Source organism: Desmodus rotundus, chromosome 7 (genome assembly GCF_022682495.2).
Source record: "Desmodus rotundus isolate HL8 chromosome 7, HLdesRot8A.1, whole genome shotgun sequence".
In the NCBI taxonomy this organism is placed as follows: Eukaryota; Metazoa; Chordata; class Mammalia; order Chiroptera; family Phyllostomidae; genus Desmodus; species Desmodus rotundus.
This window is the reverse complement of record NC_071393.1, coordinates 131,399,422-131,418,829: the sequence shown is the minus strand read 5'-3', so window position 1 is coordinate 131,418,829 and position 19,408 is coordinate 131,399,422. Positions and strand designations below refer to the sequence as shown.

Here is a 19,408-nt window from a genome sequence, read left to right as displayed (position 1 = left end):
GCTAACTCCAAGCTGGTCCTAGCTGGCCCAGAGAAGACCAGTTTGCAGACAGGCACGTCCCAAAGAGTGAGAATGGAGGAAGGAACTACTAACCTCCACAGGTTCAAAGTCTTTTTGGAAACTGATCAATCAGATAAGTCATTTTTCTTCCCTGGAGAAGAGTAAGGGGTGGGCAAGAGATCCAGAGTTTAGGGCGCAATCCCTCCTCGCGGAAACCTGGTGGGTCAGTCAGGAAGGGCTGTGTTCTGCCGCTGTAACAAACACCCCCAACTCTTAAACAACAAGGGTCGATTTCTCACGCTGCATGTTTAACATGGGTCATTACTGCTCCGCTCTTCTAGCCACTGGGGTTCAGGCTGATGGGGGTCCACATCTTAATGACACCACCATCGTGACACAAGGCTTTAGGATTTGCTGCAGCGGAAGAAATAAGAGAATGGACAACTATGTTCTTAAGTGTTCTGGAAGTGACACTCGAGTCCCCTCACATTCAAAGGAGTGAGAAGGCCACTCTTAGACTCAAAGGTGTGAAGAAGTTCAACCGTCCCATTTCCCAGAGGCAGGAGAACTAGAATGGTCACTGAGCATCAGTGATGTCCCTTGCAGAAGAGGAGGGAGAACTTCCTGCCCCTCCCCGCACCCCCACCAGCACCGGACAAAGGTGCTTCTGTTGGAAACGTAAGGTGTTCTCAGGGAGCCCTTTCTGGGAGCCAGTGTACAGGCCTAGAAGACCAGACTGAGGAGAAGAGCTTAGCCCTGTCCAGACCTCACACTAACGGTGTCACCCTGGGACGGGGCAAAGCATTCTGGGAACTCTCTGGGGGTAAGAAGATGTCCCATTTTACCCAGCACCCCGAGCCTGGCATAACAATACTGGGTGCATGTTGGACACATAAGCCGTGGGTGAATCAGCTACTCTGATTCTCAGTTTGGGGAGGTTAGCGTGGGGATGCTCCCCAGTCTACCGTCATCACACCTAGCCCATCGGTGGTTCCTAACTCCACCTGAGGTCGGCTGTATGCCTGCTGCACCTTCCTTGTCAGCCCCCCGAAGCAGAGCCGCTAGCTGACTGGCTGCTGAGCACAAAGGCATGAGTGAGCCCCGGCCAGGCCCACGGAAGAACTGCCCAGCTGCACCCAGCCCGGAGGCCAACACAGAACTGTGAGCTAAGGTGGTGTTAAACCGTTAAGTTTCGGGGTGGTTTGCTGTGTGCATAGGTGCCTGGCACATTCTGCGAGCCACCACCCGCAGGCCTGAGTGTGGCACTCCCCTGTTCTGAGTCTGCCTGGCTCTCACGGCCTGCGGGGAACGTCGACTTCTTAGCCTTGACATAATCCTGCCAGCCCTCGATTTCACTGGCTGGGAGCTTCGGTCAGGCAACGGCTACAGGCGGTCAGCACCCTCTTCGTCCTATTTGACTTCAAGACCCAGCTCAGAGCCTCCTCCTCTGTTATCCCCTTCCTTCTTGATCTCCTTCCAGTGGACTCTGTCACCCATGACAACACCTCTCATACCGAGAAGTCACCTCTTCCTGTCTGCCTCCTTGCTTGCAGCAGGTTCAAGGGTGGGTGTGCTGAAGATACTTCTGGAACCCTTGTTGCAACATCCTGCCAAGACACCCTGCAGCTTCGTGGGGATGTCCCCAGTGACAGGGCCCCCCCTGTTTTCCAAGTTTTATCCTGGGACCACTGTCATGGGGTGGTGTTCTCTGGTGGGACAGCTCTGCCTCTCAGAAAGCTCTTCCTCAAGTTAAGCTGGATGTGTTTCCTGGGGCTTTTTTTCTCTCTGGCCCTACTGGGGTCACACTAAGTACATTTGTTCCCATCTCTCTGTACGTCTTGTCTTCATCAGATAAGCCCTCTCAGGCCCTGAGTGTGTCCCAGAGGGTGTGATATTGGTTCCTTCACCTTCCTTCTCAATCAGCCGAGAGCTGGACACACTATTCCTCACGCACCCTGTGCCATGCTGAGCTAAGTGGGATATCACCTCCCCCATTTTAGATGCTATACTCCTATTAATGTAGCCTGAGAGCCAGCAGGTGTTTGGGCATCCAGAGCACACGAGCTCCCTGTCAACTAAAGCCCTGACGTGTCTTCCCCGCGACACTGCTGAGCCCTGACCAACCCGTGGGATACTTCTCTGTCCCCTGAAGCTCCTGGAAAGTCGGCCGCCTGCTCACTGCCTTGAATCCACTCCCAGCCACAAGGAGTCCCGGCCACTATCGAAGTGACACAAACGGTGGCACCCCTGGCATTCAGGCCCCTTCGCTGGCGTCGCAGCCCAGTGAGCACCCCTGGGTTAGGATAGAACCCTGCCAGGGGTCCAGCTCCCTGGCTGACCGTCTCTGCCCATCAAGTCTCTGCCCATCCCTGGGCCTCAGTTTCCTTCTCTGTAGCATGCAGGGGTTCAACTGGGTGGTATTTTCTTTTTGAAACTTACCGGGTTCACAGAGAAGTCCCTGGAACTCCTCCCTCAGTGTCCCCGAGTGGTAACGTCGGGGGTAAGTATGGGGCAGCGGCACAACCGGACAGCGGCGGTGGTACAAGTTTTCAGATTCCACTCAGGCTGCACCAGTCCCACACGCATGCCTCTTGATGGCCTTTCAAGCCCCTTCTAGCTCCAAGGAGGAGACTCCCCCCTGCTCCTCAATGTGCCTGTGACTCACCCCCAGTGAACAAGAAGCTGCCTGTGTCCATTGCACACCCCAGAGGCTCCCCACGGGACTCAGGGGGCTCAGTGCTGCTTGTGCCCAGGGTGGGCAAGAGGAGGGGTGTGGGGGGAGGAGGCGGGCAGCTGTGAGCTCCCTTGACAGGCTCCAGGCTGGGAGTGGATTGGAGAAGAAGCTTCCCGTCTCAGAGGGAAAACGGGAGCCCATGAGGGTGCGGGAGCTGGGGTGCTGGAAGACTGCTCCCTCTTCCCTCCGATCCAGGTGTCAGGTCTGCAAGGTGGGGCCGGGGCCTGGACCCAGGTGGGAAATCCTCCAGGTGAGCACATCCGCCAGATCCACGGGAACTCAAAGTAGCAATTTCTCCCACAGCACCGATCCCTCTAACCAGAGCAGGGACTTCTCCCTCTGCAAACGGATAACCGACCTTCCCAAGAGAAGGGCCACGGGCCCTTACTGTGGGGTGTGCCAATTTCTCTCCCGCACGGGGCCGAGTTTTACAAATCAGATGGTTGGCTCATCCGGGACCCAGCAACGAGCTGCTGTTAAAGTACAGGCCTCTGAGCCACGTTCCGATTTCTCGGCCAGCGCACGCTTCTAGAATTGGAACTTTTTGCGATGCCTAGAGAGGGTTTTTATAAGGCAGGGGCGTTGAATGCAGGGGCCGAGGAAGAGGACGGAGGGCATATTTGGGTCAGTTCCTGCAGAGCAGAGCAGAGACTGGGCATTGCTCTCCCTTTCCGATTCTCTCTTCCTGCCCCATCGTCCCGCCTGTTCTTGCCACCTGGCCACAGCGTCACTGCTCACTGGATTTCTTCCCCAGGGGTTCAGAGATCACATTGGCGTTGGAGGCATGCAAGCCGGCTGACTCCACTCACTGCCCCTGGGTGGGGGGTGTCTCTGGCCAAGGAAGGGGGTGCCTGTCGGCAGGGGCACAGCTACTCAGCACCAAATAGCCGGTGCCCTGGGGGAGCCCCAGGGGGTCAACTCCAAAAGGACCAAGGCGCTGTGTTCTCAGCACCATACCACAGCGCGTGCAACAAAGTAGACGCTCAGTATCAGCTGAATGAATGAATGAATGAATGAGGGCAGACTCAGTGTTGCTAGGCTTCCAAATGTTCAAGGGAAGCTCGAAATCTGGACTCTGGTGTGGAATATAAATACCGCTAACCAACTCAAAGACGTTTCTTCAAATACCAGGAGGTCCAAATTAAACATGTGTGCAGGCCGGATCCCGCTGTTGACCTACATCCAGGCGGCCTGACCCACTCTCTGCTCTCCAGGAAACCAGTGGGGCTGGAGCGCTGCCCAGAGGGACCCCATCGGGAGGCTCCGGGAGCGCTGGCCGCCTTTCTGTCTCTCCAATGAAGGGTCTTCCCTGCTGTCCCACGAGGACTGGCCCTTCCCACACAGCAGTACAGGCTGCCCCTGCCCCACCCCCACCATTTCCTGGACACTGACCCCTCACCTGGCCCATAGCTCTCTGCTCCCCAGGGCCTCCCAGCGCACCGCCTGCCTTCGGGGCCCCAATGGAAACCCTGTTCCTCACCTTTCCATCCCTTAACTGTCTCATCTTCAGGGACCTTCTCCTTCCCTCTGTCCCAATCACTGATGCCATGACCATGCTTGGTCCTTGTCATCTCCTGGGATGGCTCCACCTTGGAGTGTCCCAAACAGACGTTCTTACTCTGTGGCCACAGCCTCCGATTTTCCTCCTGCCATCATCTGGATGCTCCTGCTGTACCTGCTTTTTGAACACTATCAACATCATCCTGCTCCCCCCGCCTCCTCATGGCCATTTCCGCCCCTCATTCAGTCATTCCTCATAGTCTCACCGATGCCCCCAGCGCTCTTGAACAATAGCCACCCGTCTGGGAAACCCCTTCCGAGTGGGCCAAAGGCTGGCCGCAATACTCCTCCTGTCCCCTGTGCAATGCTAAGCTAAATGGGACGTCACCTCCCTCATTTTAGATGCCATACCCCTATTAGTGCAGCCCAAGAGCCATCACTGTGAATCAAGCAATTCGCACACCAAATTCATGCCTTCCAGACTCAGCCAGGCCCCCAAACCCCTGGAGCACCCCCCTCCCAACATCTCCATTCCGCTCGTTCTTCACCTGCCTTCATCCTTCTCCCTCCTCAACCACGCCTCCGGGGCTAGTTCGTTCGTCTACTGGGAACACCCCTTTTCAGGGTGTACATCTCCTCCTCCCAGGTACTCAGCCCGGATACCCTTTCTCCGTGCCTCAGAGCAGCCTCTCACCCTGATGGTGAGACCCTCCCGATCATTGTCCCCGCTTCCACGAGCCCCTTGAAGGCAGACTTTCAGGTTCACCCCTGGGCCCCTGGTAGCAAGAACGCGGATGCACTGAGTTCAGTAAACATTCCTCTACACGTGGCCCACGCTTTTCTACCTGTGTGTTGCGATCCTCTGAGACGCCAGGCCTTCCTCCCTCTCTCCACGTATCCAGATCTGCCCTTTGTAAAACCCAGGCCACGGCTCACTCCCTTCACAATGTCCACGCTGACGACCCGAGAAGAAACCCACCCCTGTCCCTCTGAACGCTCAAGGTGCAGATCTGTGGGGCTCTCGCGCCCTCTCATTTTCTTCTCTACACTGTAATTGTTCACCTCTGTGTAAGTTCCCGTGGACGGGCTGTCTGGCTAAGTCATCTCTGGATCCCTAGCAGTTAGCCTGGAAAATTTTGGATGGGCAAGTGGAAATGCAGCAAGAGATCCTTACTGGAAACTTGCGTCAGTTTCCTGTTGCTGCTGGAACAAATTAGCACAAACTTGGTGACTTTTAAATGACACACATTTATTGTCTTGTGTTTCTGGAGGCCAGACATCCAAAATCAGTGTCACGGGCTGGCGCGGGATGCCAGCAGGGCAGGTTCCTTCTGGGGGCTCCGGGGAGCACCCATTCCCTTGCCTTTTCCTGCCTTCAGAGGGTGCCATCATTCCCTGGTCCACGGGCCCTGCCAGTGCTACCCCCAGCCTCTTGCCTCTGTGGTGACATCACCTTCTCTGGCTGCTTCCCTTTTTTAAGGACCTTTGCGATGACATTGGGCCACCCCAATAATCCAGGACCATCTCCCCATCTGAGAGCCTTAGTTTAGTTGCATCTGCAAAGTCCCTGCTACCATTAAAACTGTCACAGATTCCAGGGCCTACAGGTCCTGGTTATCTCGGGGGCCACTGTCCGCCCACTACAGTAGTATTGATGATGTCAGAAATAATTGATCAGGAAGCCAAGCCCCTTGGCTCACCTCGGCTGTTTTAATTCCGCCAGAAACGCTGGAAGATTTCTTTCCTGTGTGACGAGGACGTGGCCGGAAGACGCCTAGAGCTGCATTGTTTATAAAGTTCCCATACTTTGGTCCTGAACAGCTGACCCACGAAGACATAGATCACCGGATTGAGGCAGCTGTTGATGAAAGCAAAGAAGTTGGCCCACTGCAGGCCCAGGTCGATGAGATTGTCCCAAAAGCAGCCCTGGATGGCCCGCATCTGGAACAGAAACTCCAGGAAGGCAAAGAAGTGGTAGGGGGCCCAGCAGACCAGGAAGGCGGTCACGAGCGTGAGGATGAGGGCCGTGCTCTTGCCTTCTGTGGGGCCCCCGCCCCTTGTTCTCCTGACCTCTGTCCGCTCCCGCAGGGAGGCCAGGATGTGGTAGTTGAAGAAGACAATGGCGGCCAGCGGCAGGAGGAAACCCAGCACATTCAGCTCCACCATCCTCAGGAAGTTCCAGGCCTCGTGGGGGAGCCGCAGCACGCAGGCCGAGACGTTCAGTTCCGGGACGACTTCGACAGAGCGGAGCAGGAATGTGGGGATACTCAGGAGACCCCCCAAGACCCAGATGAGCACGCAGGTGACCCGGGCCAGCCGCCGCCGCCGCCGCCTCCGGCTGGCCATGGGGTGCACCAGCAGGCAGTAGCGGTCCTGGCTGATCGCCACCACCAGGAAGATGCTGATGAACAAATTGGCCTTGATCACGCCGTTGACGATGCGGCAGAGCCCAGCCCCGAAGGGCCAGTTGAATCGCTTCCAGATGTTCTCGGCCCAGAAGGGCAAGCCCAAGACAAACACCAGGTCAGACGCCGCCAGGTTGGCCAGGTAGATTTCCGCCGTGTTCAGACGCCGCCGGGACAGGAGGAAGACAGACAGCACTGAAAGGTTTCCCAGCAGGCCGCAGAGGCAGACGGCGACGATGAACGTCGGTAACAGGCTGTGCAGCAGGTCCCAGGCTTCCCGATCTTCGTCACAGGACGTGGCATTGGGAGGCACGGGCTGGCTCTGGTTGGAGGGCGGGAACTCCAGGAGGGTCTGGGGTGCCATCCACAGTGACCTGCAACGAACAGCATGGAGCTAACTGACATGGGAGGACGCCAGGCACGGCTCCCGGGCTCTATCCCGTCGGCCCAGGTTTTAGAAAATCAAGTTTCATGGACACAGCCACACCCATTCATTGACATATTGTCCACAGCTGCTGGTGTGTCACAACAGCGGGGCCGAGTGGTTGCAAAAGGGACCCTGAGGCCTGTGACGCTGAGGACATTTACCATCAGCTCCCTTAGAGGAAAAGTTTGCCAACTTCTCCTTGAAGGAAAGGACCAGGGCTTTGAAATCGGGTCCAAATCCTGGCACCACCCCTGGGTGTGGGCCACCTGGGCCCACTGACTTTTATTTTTCTTTTTGAAAATCGAAGCTAATTGGATCCTGCTTGGCATGGTTGCCTGGCATAGAGGAAGGTGGAGGTCAGTCTTATTAATAACCGTGGTATTATTACTAACAGCCTAACAAACACCTAATGAGCATCTGCTTTGTGCCGGCACTTTGCCGGGTGCTGGAGATGCAGGCAACAGGGCAGAGCGGTCCCCGGCCTGAAGGCGCCCACCGGCTAGGGCAGGGATGCAGACCCGGAGAGAGTCAGGAACAGCAGGAGCAAATATGTTAGCAGGGGAGATGTGAGACGGGATCAGACTGTAGATCTAGTTTGAAGGTAGTAAGTACCACCATAATTTTCTACTGGGTACTGGTCGTGAGAGAGAAGGTTCTTGGCCTGAGCCCCTGGAGATATCAAGTTCATCAGCGGAAATGGAGATGGCAGAGTAAGGATGCCGAGGTTTCCCTTTTCTTTTATTTATTTATTTTTTGAGTGGGGAGAGGTCAGGAGTTCATTTGGACACATTAAGGCTGAGCTGTCTGTTGGACACGAGGTGGGGATGTCCAGTGGGTACCTGGAGGAACCAGAGAGGGAGCTTTGCAGAGACCAGGTCCAGATAATGGCGCGCAGTTGGGAGCTGGAATCTCACGGACCGTCTGGGAAGCCACAGGACCGGATGAAACCGCCAACAGACGGTTTAACGAAAATGTACCTAAGTACTGAGCTCGTGTTTCCCAAAGTCGACGATGAACGCGCAATTTGCACAAAACATTTGTCGATGTCTGTGCCACTGGGGGGCTGCGGCGCTCTCACTCACCGCCAGGAAACCTAGACACGAGCTGCTCCTACAGACGTCAGGAATTTTGAGAGAGTGCCCCTAAGACAGCGATTGTACCCGCAGAGCTGCAGAAGACGCTGTTGGAAGTCACTCCGTGAAGTGTGACTGTTCACCTCGACCACGAGACTGCTCTTCAAGTTAGTTCAGCTCGTTTTGGTTGCACACGTGACCGAGGAAATGCCGACAGCCAGCCCGTGTGCACTCCTTGAGATCCGCACACACCCTGAACTGTGCCAGTGTCAAGCCAGTGTCCTCACATCAGTCAGTTCCAACCGTGCTCCAATTCTTTCATCCAGTGCATGGAATCAAAGCAAAATTTCCAAAGTTCATTCTGGCGAATGGTATTCTTAAGTGGTTAAAGTTGTTCACATTGGAAATGATGTTGCTGTGTTTTGTGATGATAATACACAGATGTTTTGGTGGGCACAGTGTCATAGTAACAACACTGTTCTTACTAAAATCAGAGACAGATGGGCCCTGGCTGGTGTGGCTCAGTGGATTGAGCACCGGCCTGCAAACCAAAGGGTTGCTGGTTCGATTCCCAGTCAGGGCACATGCCTGGGTTGCAGGCCAGGTCCCCAGTAGGGGGCACGTGAGAGGCAACCACACATTGATGTTTCTCTCCCTCTCTTTCTCCCTCCCTCCCCCTCTCTAAAAATAAATAGATGAAATCTTTTAAAAAGTTTAAAATAAGAGACGGATGGAACAAACACAAACGGACTTCGAACAGGCCATGGTACACAGAATTTGCAATTGCACAAAAGTAAGTGTTGATTTCTACCAACTGAGGTTGTAGTTGACCAATTTACAAAATTTTGAAACATAGTTACTGGACTACAAACCTTTTGTAATGAAGTTGGTGGTGAGTGTGAAAAAGCACAGCTTCCACATCTGTTTTCCTTCTGGGCTGCCCATCACCAGTCAGTTTTAGGGGACATTAGTGTAAGTGCCCTAAAATGTTATTAAAGTGTTTGTTAAAGCAGACCTCTAAATAGGTGAGTTTTGATCCAAATCATGAATCAAGTCTTTATAAATCTTTAATCAAGTTATTCAATAAATGTACTACCAAAACATCAGCTTTTAAAGCTTTTAGCAGATTACAATTATTGGAAACAAAGCTTTTATGTGGAAAATAATGAAGCTTTTTTTTTTCCTGAAAGAGCAAGGGACAAAATGAGCAAATTAAGTGATGAGAGCTCAAATAGCACACAAGATTTAATTTTAAAATTCTGTAATAAAATTCTGTGATGAGCTTTGGAATATCTCGACTTGTAGGAAGAATTTTTTCAAGTGGCTAAATTCATATTGTATACAGAAAAACAGATGAACTCGGGAAAGTCAGTGATCTGTGGCATCTAAATTGGACAAAGCATTAAAAAATTATAAATAGCTACAGCTTATTTAAAGAGTTTAATCTGGTGAATATGTTTGTGAAGACAGAAACTCTGAACTAAGGGGTAAGGGCAGCACCAGTGAAAATATCTGGGCTGAGACATCTGCATAGCCTCATATGCAAAGCCCTGGACCTGGGAATTTCTTGTCAGAATTTGCTCAGAGCTTATCAGTTACCTCGGCACCTGCGGAGGGAACATTTCTTAATTAAATATACTCGGGTCCAAGAAAAGAATCAATCGAAGGCATTAATTTACATTTATTAACTGTAAAATTGGAAACAAGGATTTCAGCAATTATACAGAACAATTGAAAATAATAAAATCATATTGAAAGAGGAAGACACTCTTCAGGAAAATGCCAGCCAGCGACGTGTCAGTCAGGTACCAGCCTAAGAAACTAATTATAGTTCATGGACGTGTACCAAGCACAATCACTTCGCTGATGTCATTTTCAATGTTCAGTTAATTAGCAGAAAGAAAAGGCTTTATTTTGCTTTAATATATGTGGAAATACATATATTTTTGATGTATATATTTTTAGAGACACAGTTTTTTTGAAAAAAGATTCTGATTAAAACCATTTTGTAACTCTATTAAGCATAATATAACCAGCTTGTTGTTTTAAGGCACCCAGTTTGTGGGAAGTGGATAGCGCAGCCACAGGGAACGCACACGCCCCTCACACCTGCCTTCTCAATGCGTGCCGGCAGCCTGCAGCCCCCTCGTTCTGCACGGGGGTGTACGGGCCGCTTCCCGAGGCTGCCACTGGGCTTCAGGCCACTCCTTCCTGCGCCACCCTTGGGGCCAAGGAAAGCCTGGGCGACCTCTGTGTCTCAGCCCCAACCTTTGCTGTGCCCAGGCTGAACGGGGAGGCCCTGGCGCGCAGATCTGACCTGTGACGTGCTGAGGGCTGTGCTGGGCTTTCGGTAACCGAGCCTGACAACATGCCTGGGAGCAAGGGTGAGACCTTTATGCCCACTGTACAGAGGAGCAAACTGAGGTGAAGACAAAGAAACGACTCGGCCAAGTTTGCGTGACAACAGCTCACTTTCCTGGCCCAGTTCAGGTCCAGTCTCTTTTGTACACCTGCTGTGACTACAAAGAGAATGGGCTGGAGGCAGGGAACCTGGGCTTCTGTCCTGGGGTCACCAAACTGTGTGATTCTGGGCTGGCCCAGTGACTTCTCTGAGGCGCAGTTTCCTCAGCGGCGAGGCGGGAATGGTGGCGGCTATTGCAAAGCGTGGCTGTAAGGCTCATGCGCGTACAACCCCTCGCAGGTTGTAAACCATCAAATCCAAGGCTTAATGGTGATAGCTGCTGCCTCATCAACAGTGACACTGGCTACAGTAGTAATAACAGTGGTGACCAAGTGTCCTGGTCCCTCTGAGCGGGAGCAAGCTCCCCTCCCTGTGGACCACCCACGAGGGTGGAAAGTGCCCTGAGCCCCCTCCCCTGCTCTCCCTGACCACGGAAGAGGTCAGGGATGCCCCGGAACCCAGTGCACGAGGGCACTAAGGTACTGAATTCCAGAAAGCTGGGCTCCAGAGGGCCTCATGCTTGGGATTTTCCTTTGTCTCCAGCCTCGGAGCTGAGCCACCAGGAGTTTAAGAAGGAGCCACCAGAAAGGGCGGAGGACTCACGATGGAGGCTGAGGGAGCCCACGGCTGTGGTCTGCTTCGCTTCTCTCCCTTCCCTTCCCTTTCCCAGGTATCCCTGAACACGCGGGGAGGGGATCCACTTCCCCTCTGAAGTGTGCCTGCCTGGGCAGGCAAGGATGGCTCTTGGTGGACAGTGGAAGGGGCCTGGTTCCGTGTCCTCCTGAGAGACCCCAGGGTCACTGAGAGGCAGGAGCTGCCCAGGCACCACCAGACCAAAGGGTGGGGCCTTGAGGTGTGGGGCTGAAGGGCTGGCCAGGTAAGGGCCCCAAGGGTGTCTACGTCCTAGCCCCTGGGACTCTTAGATACGTGGTTGCCTTACACATCAAAAGGGTCTTTGCAGGTGCGATGAAGCTAAGGATCTTGAGATGGGGAGATGAGTGTATCACAGAGATGAGCTTAAAGTAATCCAAAGTGAAAGTGACTTCATTTACGACTGAGAGAGGAAGGCGGGAGGGCCAGAGTCGGGGAGAGATCAGAGGATGCTGCACAGCTGGCTTTGAAGATGGGGGCAGGGGCCAGGAGCCAAGGACCACCAGCAGCCTGGAGAAGCTGGGAAGAGCAAGGAGAGGTTCTCCCCTAATCCTCCAGAAGGAGCGTAGCCCTGCCGACACCTTCACTTTAGCCCCAAGTGACTGATTTTGAACGTCTGACATGCAGAGCTGTACAATAACGACTTCATGTTGTTTTCAGCTGCAAAGTTCGTGCCCATTTGTTACAACGGCCACAGGAAACTAACACAGGGGGCAAAGCTCGCCCCTGCCCTGGGGATCAGGGACTGCCGCTTGTGCCACCGGCAGACGTCTGACTTCAGCCCCAGTGCCATCAGTTCAGCAGACAGTGTCCCCTGCCCCGTGGGACCCGGCCGAGTCCCTGGCCACTGTGGACACAGCGTGTCTGCTCCGGCTGGGCTCATTTGTAAACACAGCTTCTGCCTGTGTTTATGTAAAGTTAGCCAGAGAGAAGAAATCTTCCTTCGCTGGTTCTTAGTGTTAGCTCTGCTATTTGCCTGGCACATAGTAGGTGTTCAGTAAACAGCAGCTACTGCTATTGTTCGTAATATTTGCTCCTAGTTGAAAATCTCAGCTGTGGCATTGGGCAAGTCTACTAGAGACGACACTTCTGGAATCTCCATGAGATATTTCATGAGTTCTGCACATTTGAAACATTGGCATGTGGCCCTTGGAAGACAGCTGGACATTCTCCCAGTTGATTCCCAGGCCCACAGTGAGGGGACGGTTGGAGGCCTTTGGGGTATGGACACGATGGTAAAGAATGTCCACCTGGCCACATAATAACACGTCATTCTCAAGCCTCAAATAATAACCCCACCAATGGCCAATTATTGGCCTCATGAAATCTTGTAAGCGACCCCAGGGAGACCAACCTGATTTTTCTTCATCGGAATTTGTCAGTGGTGACGGCGGCTTCCTGAGGGCTGCACTCAGCTTGGTGTGCTCCTCCTGGCCCGGAGAGACACCGCTGCTGGAGCCTCCACAAGCCGTTCCCACCCCCGCCCCCCGCCCCCAGCCTTCTGGGGAAGCAACTAAAACCCAAAGTAGGCACAGAACGTACATCTCTTCCACTGACTTAGAATTACGTTAAAAAACCACACACTTACAGAAAGCTGTGTTTTTTTTACGGTTAGAATTACATTTAAAACACACACACAAAAATTCTGACAATATTTAGTTGTAAAAGAAAGATTATTTTCTCTCTTTCTAAGAGATACGGGCTCCCTCTTATGTTTTAGTCCCGTAGGGGAAAAGGAAGGTGGTCATTTACTTACTCAGGAAGAAAACGAAAGTGCTCGCCAGGCCTGCCCGTGGGCTCTCTGAGGGGAGAGCTGCCTCCAGGGGTGCTTCCTCTTCTGGGAAGTGCTTGGAAACGGGGTGGCCCTCACTTATGTAACCTCTGCTCCAGTGATGTCATGGGAGGGCCTGTCGAAAAGTGAGTCTTCCAGATGGGGGAAGCAAGCGGCGGTGTTGAAAAGAAAGCTGTTTTGTTCTTCGGAGCTGGCAAGAGATGGCTCCCTCCTTACCTTGCTAACAGGTGGGGAGGCCCGTGATGCAGTCCCCCGCAAGAAGGGCACATTGGCCAGCGAGCCCTTAGAACGCACTTGGCACAGGGAACACAGTTGGTGATAGTGCAGTGACCAGGCCTGGTGCCAGATGCTACCACGCTAATCGGGGGTGGAAGGGGGGGTCACTTGGTAAGACATACAGATATCTGATCACGATGTTGTACACCTGTCATAGTGTATGCCCACTGTAACTGAAAAACAAGTTAAAAACACTTTAAAAAGTCAAGAAACAAACCAAAACCCAAACCACACCCGTCTGGGCCTCTCTGAGTCTCCCCGAGCCTCGGGCATCGGCGGACACTGAGGGACGACTTTGCCCACTTGCAGCGGGGTCCTCAGCAGCTCTCGGGGGAGCTGACTCGAACGCCCCCACTTGGACGCCAGGCATGAAGGATACGCTGCCAAGAATCCATCAGTGTGGACCCCATGAAGCGAGCAGGGAGCCAGGAAAAGTCTGACTCACGCACTGGGCAGAGTTGAGTAAAGTCAGACGCTCTTTTTCCTGATCCTCCCTGGCAGTTCTGAGGTCCGCGCTTGAGCTGAGTCTGCGCACATCAGCGTGAACTCCCCAAGACCTCCTGCCCAGACAGTAAGAAACTTCGGGCTTTCTTTGAGAGCCAGGCCTCAAGTCCTCAAACATCTTTGCACCTCCCTTCCATCTTTGCTTCTAAAGAGTAAGACGTTTCGAGCTCCCTCCCGAGATGCAGGACGGCACGTCCACACCAAGGCTCTGGCAAGGCGGTGCCCCAAATGTCAGCCCCTCAGGCCCCCCCACACCCTAGTCCTGCCTCTCGGTGTCTCCACCAACCCAACAAACGGGGCTGGAGCAGAAAGTGCCCCCTTTGTTCTCAGGAGCTGGCCTTTTCAAGGTGTTTCCCTTTTGTCACCCCTCCGTGGGGGACAAATTATACTTTCAAATTTTCTAGCAGTTTTTTCCTGCTGATGGGCACCTTAACATTGTGGAAGCAGGGGAAAAAATTAAAAGAACACTTCAGGGGTCAGTGGCAGATGCGTGATTTAGACAGGAAACCAGCACTTGTCTTTGCGGAGGGTCCCCTGCGAACTGAGAGTGACCTGGGAGCGACCTGGGGCTTCGGTAATGGTGCAGAAGATAGAGGAGTGTCTGCCATCACTTCAGGGGGGGGTGCAACCAGAGAAAGTTTCCAAATCCCGGGATTTCCTAATCAGTTCTGTAGACTGGGGGTCTTGCCAGGCAGCCTCCCTGCCCTTTGCAGAGAGCGGCTGGCTCTCCTCCTTCCATGAGTGTTTAGACTGGACACTTTCTGGGAAGTGCTGTTCCTGGGCGGTGTCTTCCTGCCCGAGCGCATGCTCACCACGGAGATGCCCCGGAGGTCTGGGCTTGGCTTCTCGGGAAGGACTGCCGGTGAGGAGAGGCGGACTGAGTGAGGCAGGGCCACGTGGCTGGGACTGTCCGTCGGTGCCCCAGATGCCGCTGAGGAGGGCTGAGTAAGCTGACCTTGAGGAAATGACTGTGGCAGCCTTGCCAGGGCCGTGGGGGCCCCGCCTGTGGGTGGGATGGAAGGTAATGGAGATTCTTAGCACATGGAGGCTCCCCTTACTGCTCACTGGGATGGGAGATGGGAAGCAGACCTTGGTCCGGGGGAGGAGAGGGTCTTCCTCTGCCTATGGGCCCTGGTGGCCTGGGAACCTGCATTCTGGGGACGGCAGGCAGGGTGAAGGAACCCCAAGTTTGTAAGGGACAATGGGCTCCCGTGGCATGGAGAAGCGGGGGTGGCTGAAAGTGATTGAAGTCCCCTGGGAACTGGGACTTGGGGGAAAGCATGTGAGGAGAACAGAACAGCAGAGAGACGGTTATCAGGCTGGCGGGGCACCCAGGGCTGCCTCGCAGAAACACAGACCCAGCTTCCCTGGGCTTGTTCTGTATGACGAAGCAGGGGGACCCCGGGCAGCCCCATTTCCCAGGGACCTGCTCGATACACGTTCAAGGGAAGGTGAGCTGGAGTGTGAAGAACTTGGGGACACACGGTCACTATCCCCACCGTGACATACAGGGTCACTTTTCTTTTCTCCGATCGCTAAGGCCTGCAGTCGCTTTGTCTGGTCTCCTTTCTGGTCACATGCAGCAAGTTCTTGGGGGCGGGAGACTGTAGTATCCCTCCTTCGGCTCGTCCTACAAATAGCGCCCACGTGCTGAGCACCCTCGCGTTTGTCACTAGTCCTCACAGCGAGTGACGGCTCTGTCATGGCCTCCTCCACCTGTAGACGGGGGAAAGAAAACCAAAGCGGGCCATTTCTCTCCAGGACTGAAGACGATGTCCGAGTTGGGTCCAGCCAGCGCCCTTCTGCCCCGGTTCACGCCCTCCTTCCTCTCCGAGGTCCTAGACCCGCAGCCACAGATAAGTCTGCCATGGAGCGCCGCAACCCGATCTCCTTGCGTCCCGATTTCTTTCCTTCAGTCTGTCCTTGTGCTGGATTTACATCCCAGAAGCACTTGGGTTTTGTCACTTCACGGGAACAAGGCCCAACCCTTGGAATCCACAGACATGGCGGTACTGTGACAGAGGAGCCACCCTCCACCCTGGGCCTCCTGCTCCGGCGGGGAGGGGAGGCTCCCGGGCTCCCTAAGGCATCCAGACTCACCTTCCTAGGAGTGTTTGCTGGAAAGGACCTCCCCGCTCCTCTCTGCCTCTTGACACCCACCTGTCACACAAGCCCCGCTGTGGCCCCCGCCCCTCTGTGAGCACAGATCTGAGTGTCCCTCCTTCCCTTCTGCAGACATGGGTGGAGCCCCTGTGCGGTGCCAGGTGAGTGCAGGGCGCCTGGGGGCAGAGAAGAAGGCTCGGAGCCCAGCCTGGAGCTGCTGCCACTCTGGTGACCAGGCAGGTGAGCCACACACATTTGCATCTGGGTGTGCCCACGCCACCACAGAAGAGCACACACCAGGGGCCGGGATGGTAGGGGCAAGAGTAAGGCACCAGAATGTGAGGGGGACAAAAACAAAATCCTCAATGTAGGTTCAGCAAAGTCCTAGCACCTCACACCCACAGGGCAACCGTTGCCAATGTAAGTGTGTCTTGGGCATCAGGCAGCTGTGGGCATGGCCCTGGCCTGCGACGATGACCATTCAGACTACGAGAAGGACTCTAGTGCCGGCCACTTGGCAGAGAAAGCTGTGCTGGGCCAGGGGTTTCACAGAGCAGGGGGTTTCTGAAAATCCACATAAAACGCTCTGTCCCCACATTGGCTTCACTTTGGGAGGTAAAGGCTTTCTCGCCTGGGCAGGGGGGCTCACAAGATCCTCCTCTTATGAAAGTTGTGAGCTAACAGGGCATGCGGCCAGGGCAGGTGTGCCCCCAAGGGCCCTCGGTTTGGTGCAGGAAGGAGAAACATTTTCAGCCCAAAGTGAGGCCTTCTTGAGAGTGTGGGTGCAGAGAGGGGAGCTGGCCCATCCGAGAGACACCCCGGGAGAGAGCTGGGGGGCCAGGCGGTCCTGGGGATGCTCCCACCCCCAGTGTTTCCACCCAGGAATGGGCCCTGCCTCCTTTGAGAGCTGTTGTGAAGATGAAATGAATGCGTGGAAAGATGGTCACAGGAGGAGGCGGGTATGTGGGTGCTGATGTAGCTTTTCCCAGTTCTGTGGACTTTCTCTGTGTAATCTGGCAGGAAGTGCCCCTGTGGACAAACCTCTTCTATGTTTCATCCTAGAGGCCGAACTGGCCCATGTGGACAGCAAAACATGGGGGCGCGGACTACAGTTGTTTTTCCTGACAAACCAGTAGTTCACGGTGGAGTCCACACCGTGAGCATCCCAGTCAGCACACGTCACCTTGGTCCGCGAGAGGACGTCTTCCGTGAGCCTCAAAACTCTGGGCACAGGGGATCTGAAGATGCCAAAGGCAACTTTTCCCTTTTGTTAAAGATTCCACAGCCAGAATCTCATGGTCTTGTCTGAAGTCGCAGTGGGCAGGTCTGGGCCACAGGGCCACCTTGCCAGGGTTTCGATCCCAGCTCCCTCACAGGTGAGCTGGGTGAACTTGGCCCATTTTCTATAGCCCTCTGTGGAGCCTCAGTTTCCCAGCCTTTGCAGAGCTGGGGATCACGTGCGATGACGGGGAGAGGCAGCCGGCCCGGAGTCAGCCGCTGGCAGCATCAGCTCTGGTTTAACCACTCGGCTGTTGCACAGGACGGTGGCGGTGCCAGCACAGGAGGGGTTACATGGCTGTCCTCTCTCTCGGCCAGGACTGGAGAGAGGAGACAGGAGCATGTTGCTGGCCCACCGAGTGCGCGGTGCAGGGTGGCTCAGCCCAGAGGGCGGCGTCCAGAGGAGCCTCAGGCCATTTCTCCAGGTGGCCTATAAACAGCTTTCCACCTCCGTGGGCGTGGTGGCTGGACTGCGAGCCAGGAGCTGGGCCCTGTGGCCACTTCTTACCCTTCTCTGAGACTCCCCGAATCAGCCTGAATTTGGGGCCTGCGGAGGAAGAGAGAAACAGGGCAGCCCGGTCCCGAGTCAGTGGAGATGGGGCGGGCAGACCAGCACCAGCAGGCCTGGGACGGGCATACCCTGAGCACCGGGGCTGGCCCCTGACACGCTGTGTGACCCTGGACAAGGCCTAGTGTCCTCCTGTTGAAAAATTCTCCAAAGTCTGGAAGGTGGCCCATTCTATTCCTTCTCAGGAAGTTGTCTGTCACAGGCTGGCCCCTGTGGCTGTCGGGGACCTGAGGAGCACATCAACCCACTCCTCCACCGTTGGGGGGAAAGGTGTGCACGGACCGTGAGGGGCAGCCTCCAAGGGGAGCCTGCACTTGGGACACGTAAAACACCGAATTGGTCTCAGAGCCCTGCAGATGGGGCGGCTTAAAACAACGGGCATTTATTCTCTCCCGCTTCAGGAGGCAGAAGTCCAAACTCGAGGTGTGGGCAGGTGGGTCCCTCTCAGCGGCTCTGAGGGAGACTCTGCCCACGCCTCTCCTCTGGTGTCTGGTGGCTCCAGGCAATCCTTAGTGTCCCTTGGCTTGTAGAAGCACCATTCCAGTCTCTGCCCCCTGCGTCTCCGTGTGCCCTCTCCGTTTCCAATAAGGACCCTGGTCGCTGGATTTAGGGTCCACCCTAAATGCTGACCCAGTATGGCAGCATCTTAATTATGTCTGCAAAGACCTAATCCCCAAATAAGGTCACGTCCTGAGGTTCCATGTGGGTGTGAATGTAGGGGGACGGGAACAGTATTCCACCCATGAGAACACCTTTATCTCACTTTATCTCATAACACCTGGATCCTCATTTTATAGGCAACCCACCTGGAGCTGAGAGAAGCTAACTGACCTTGTCCAAATCCCCACAGCCAGGAAGCAGCAGTGCTGAGTTGTAAAAGAGGACCCTGACCCCCAGCCTAGGGCAGCCCTGGCATGTTGGCGTTGCCCTTGACAGTTAACAAAGCCCCCTCTCCAGAGACTTGAGCTCTGGGTGAGACAGGCACACTTCCGGTATACTCTGCCCATTTCACAGAGGAGGACACTGAGGCCAAAGGCCAGGGATGAGGGTTGGAAATGAGTCACGTGGTTGGCCAAGATCACACGGTGAGCAAGTGGCATGGTAGGGACTCAAGCCCAGGCCCCCAGAGTTTTCCCTACTATTAAATATTGTATCTCGGTGTAAGCTAGATGAAAGAAGCCAGACGCAAAAAGAAAAGGCACCTATTGTGTGATTCCATCTGCGTGAAATGTCCGGAACAGGCAGATCTAGAGACAGAAAGAGGCGGTGGGGAGGGAGGAAGGAGAAGTGACCGCTGGTGGCTGTGGGGAAATGAAGGTGTTCTGGAACTGGACAGCAGGAGTGGCTGCGTGTGAACGTCCTGCGTGGGAGGGGCGAGCTTCGCAGCCTGGGAACTGTATCTCCAGAACGCGTCCCAGTGTAAGGTGCCAGCCCCCAGGGTCTGCGGAGGCGGCTGTGCAGGAAGCGAATGTTCACAAGGCTCAGAAGGTGAGAAGTCTGTTTATTGGGATGGAAACATCCTGAGCCCAGAAACTCCTCATACAGAAAGGCGCCTGAGGGCTTTGCCAGCGACAGAATTTGCAACCCTCTGTTAAGGCACAAACTCCCGGAGAGCAGGCCAGTTTCCAGGGCACCC

The 19,408-nt window shown here is 54.6% G+C and overlaps 1 protein-coding gene across 2 annotated transcripts; it reads right to left on the bottom strand.

Moving 5' to 3' along the window:
- Window positions 1–334: 334 nt before the first annotated feature.
- On the bottom strand, window positions 335–13,080 carry BDKRB1 (bradykinin receptor B1). 2 transcript variants are annotated; one of them, XM_024567247.3, is made up of 3 exons: window positions 13,008–13,080; window positions 5,935–7,013; window positions 335–414 (listed from the first exon to the last, which is right to left on the bottom strand). In XM_024567247.3, the coding sequence occupies exon 2, from the start codon at window positions 7,001–7,003 to the stop codon at window positions 5,945–5,947; it is 1,059 nt and encodes a 352-aa protein (XP_024423015.2). In that variant the 5' UTR covers window positions 7,004–7,013; window positions 13,008–13,080; the 3' UTR covers window positions 335–414; window positions 5,935–5,944. The 2 variants fall into 2 exon arrangements, with proteins under 2 accessions (XP_024423015.2, XP_045057680.2); XM_045201745.2 differs by lacking the exon at window positions 335–414 and having other exon boundaries at window positions 5,498–7,013.
- Window positions 13,081–19,408: the final 6,328 nt, after the last annotated feature.

Bases quoted from the DNA above. Each gene is read 5' to 3' on its own strand.
- BDKRB1 (XM_024567247.3), bottom strand. From the start codon at position 7,003: ATGGCACCCCAGACCCTCCTGGAGTTCCCGCCCTCCAACCAGAGCCAG.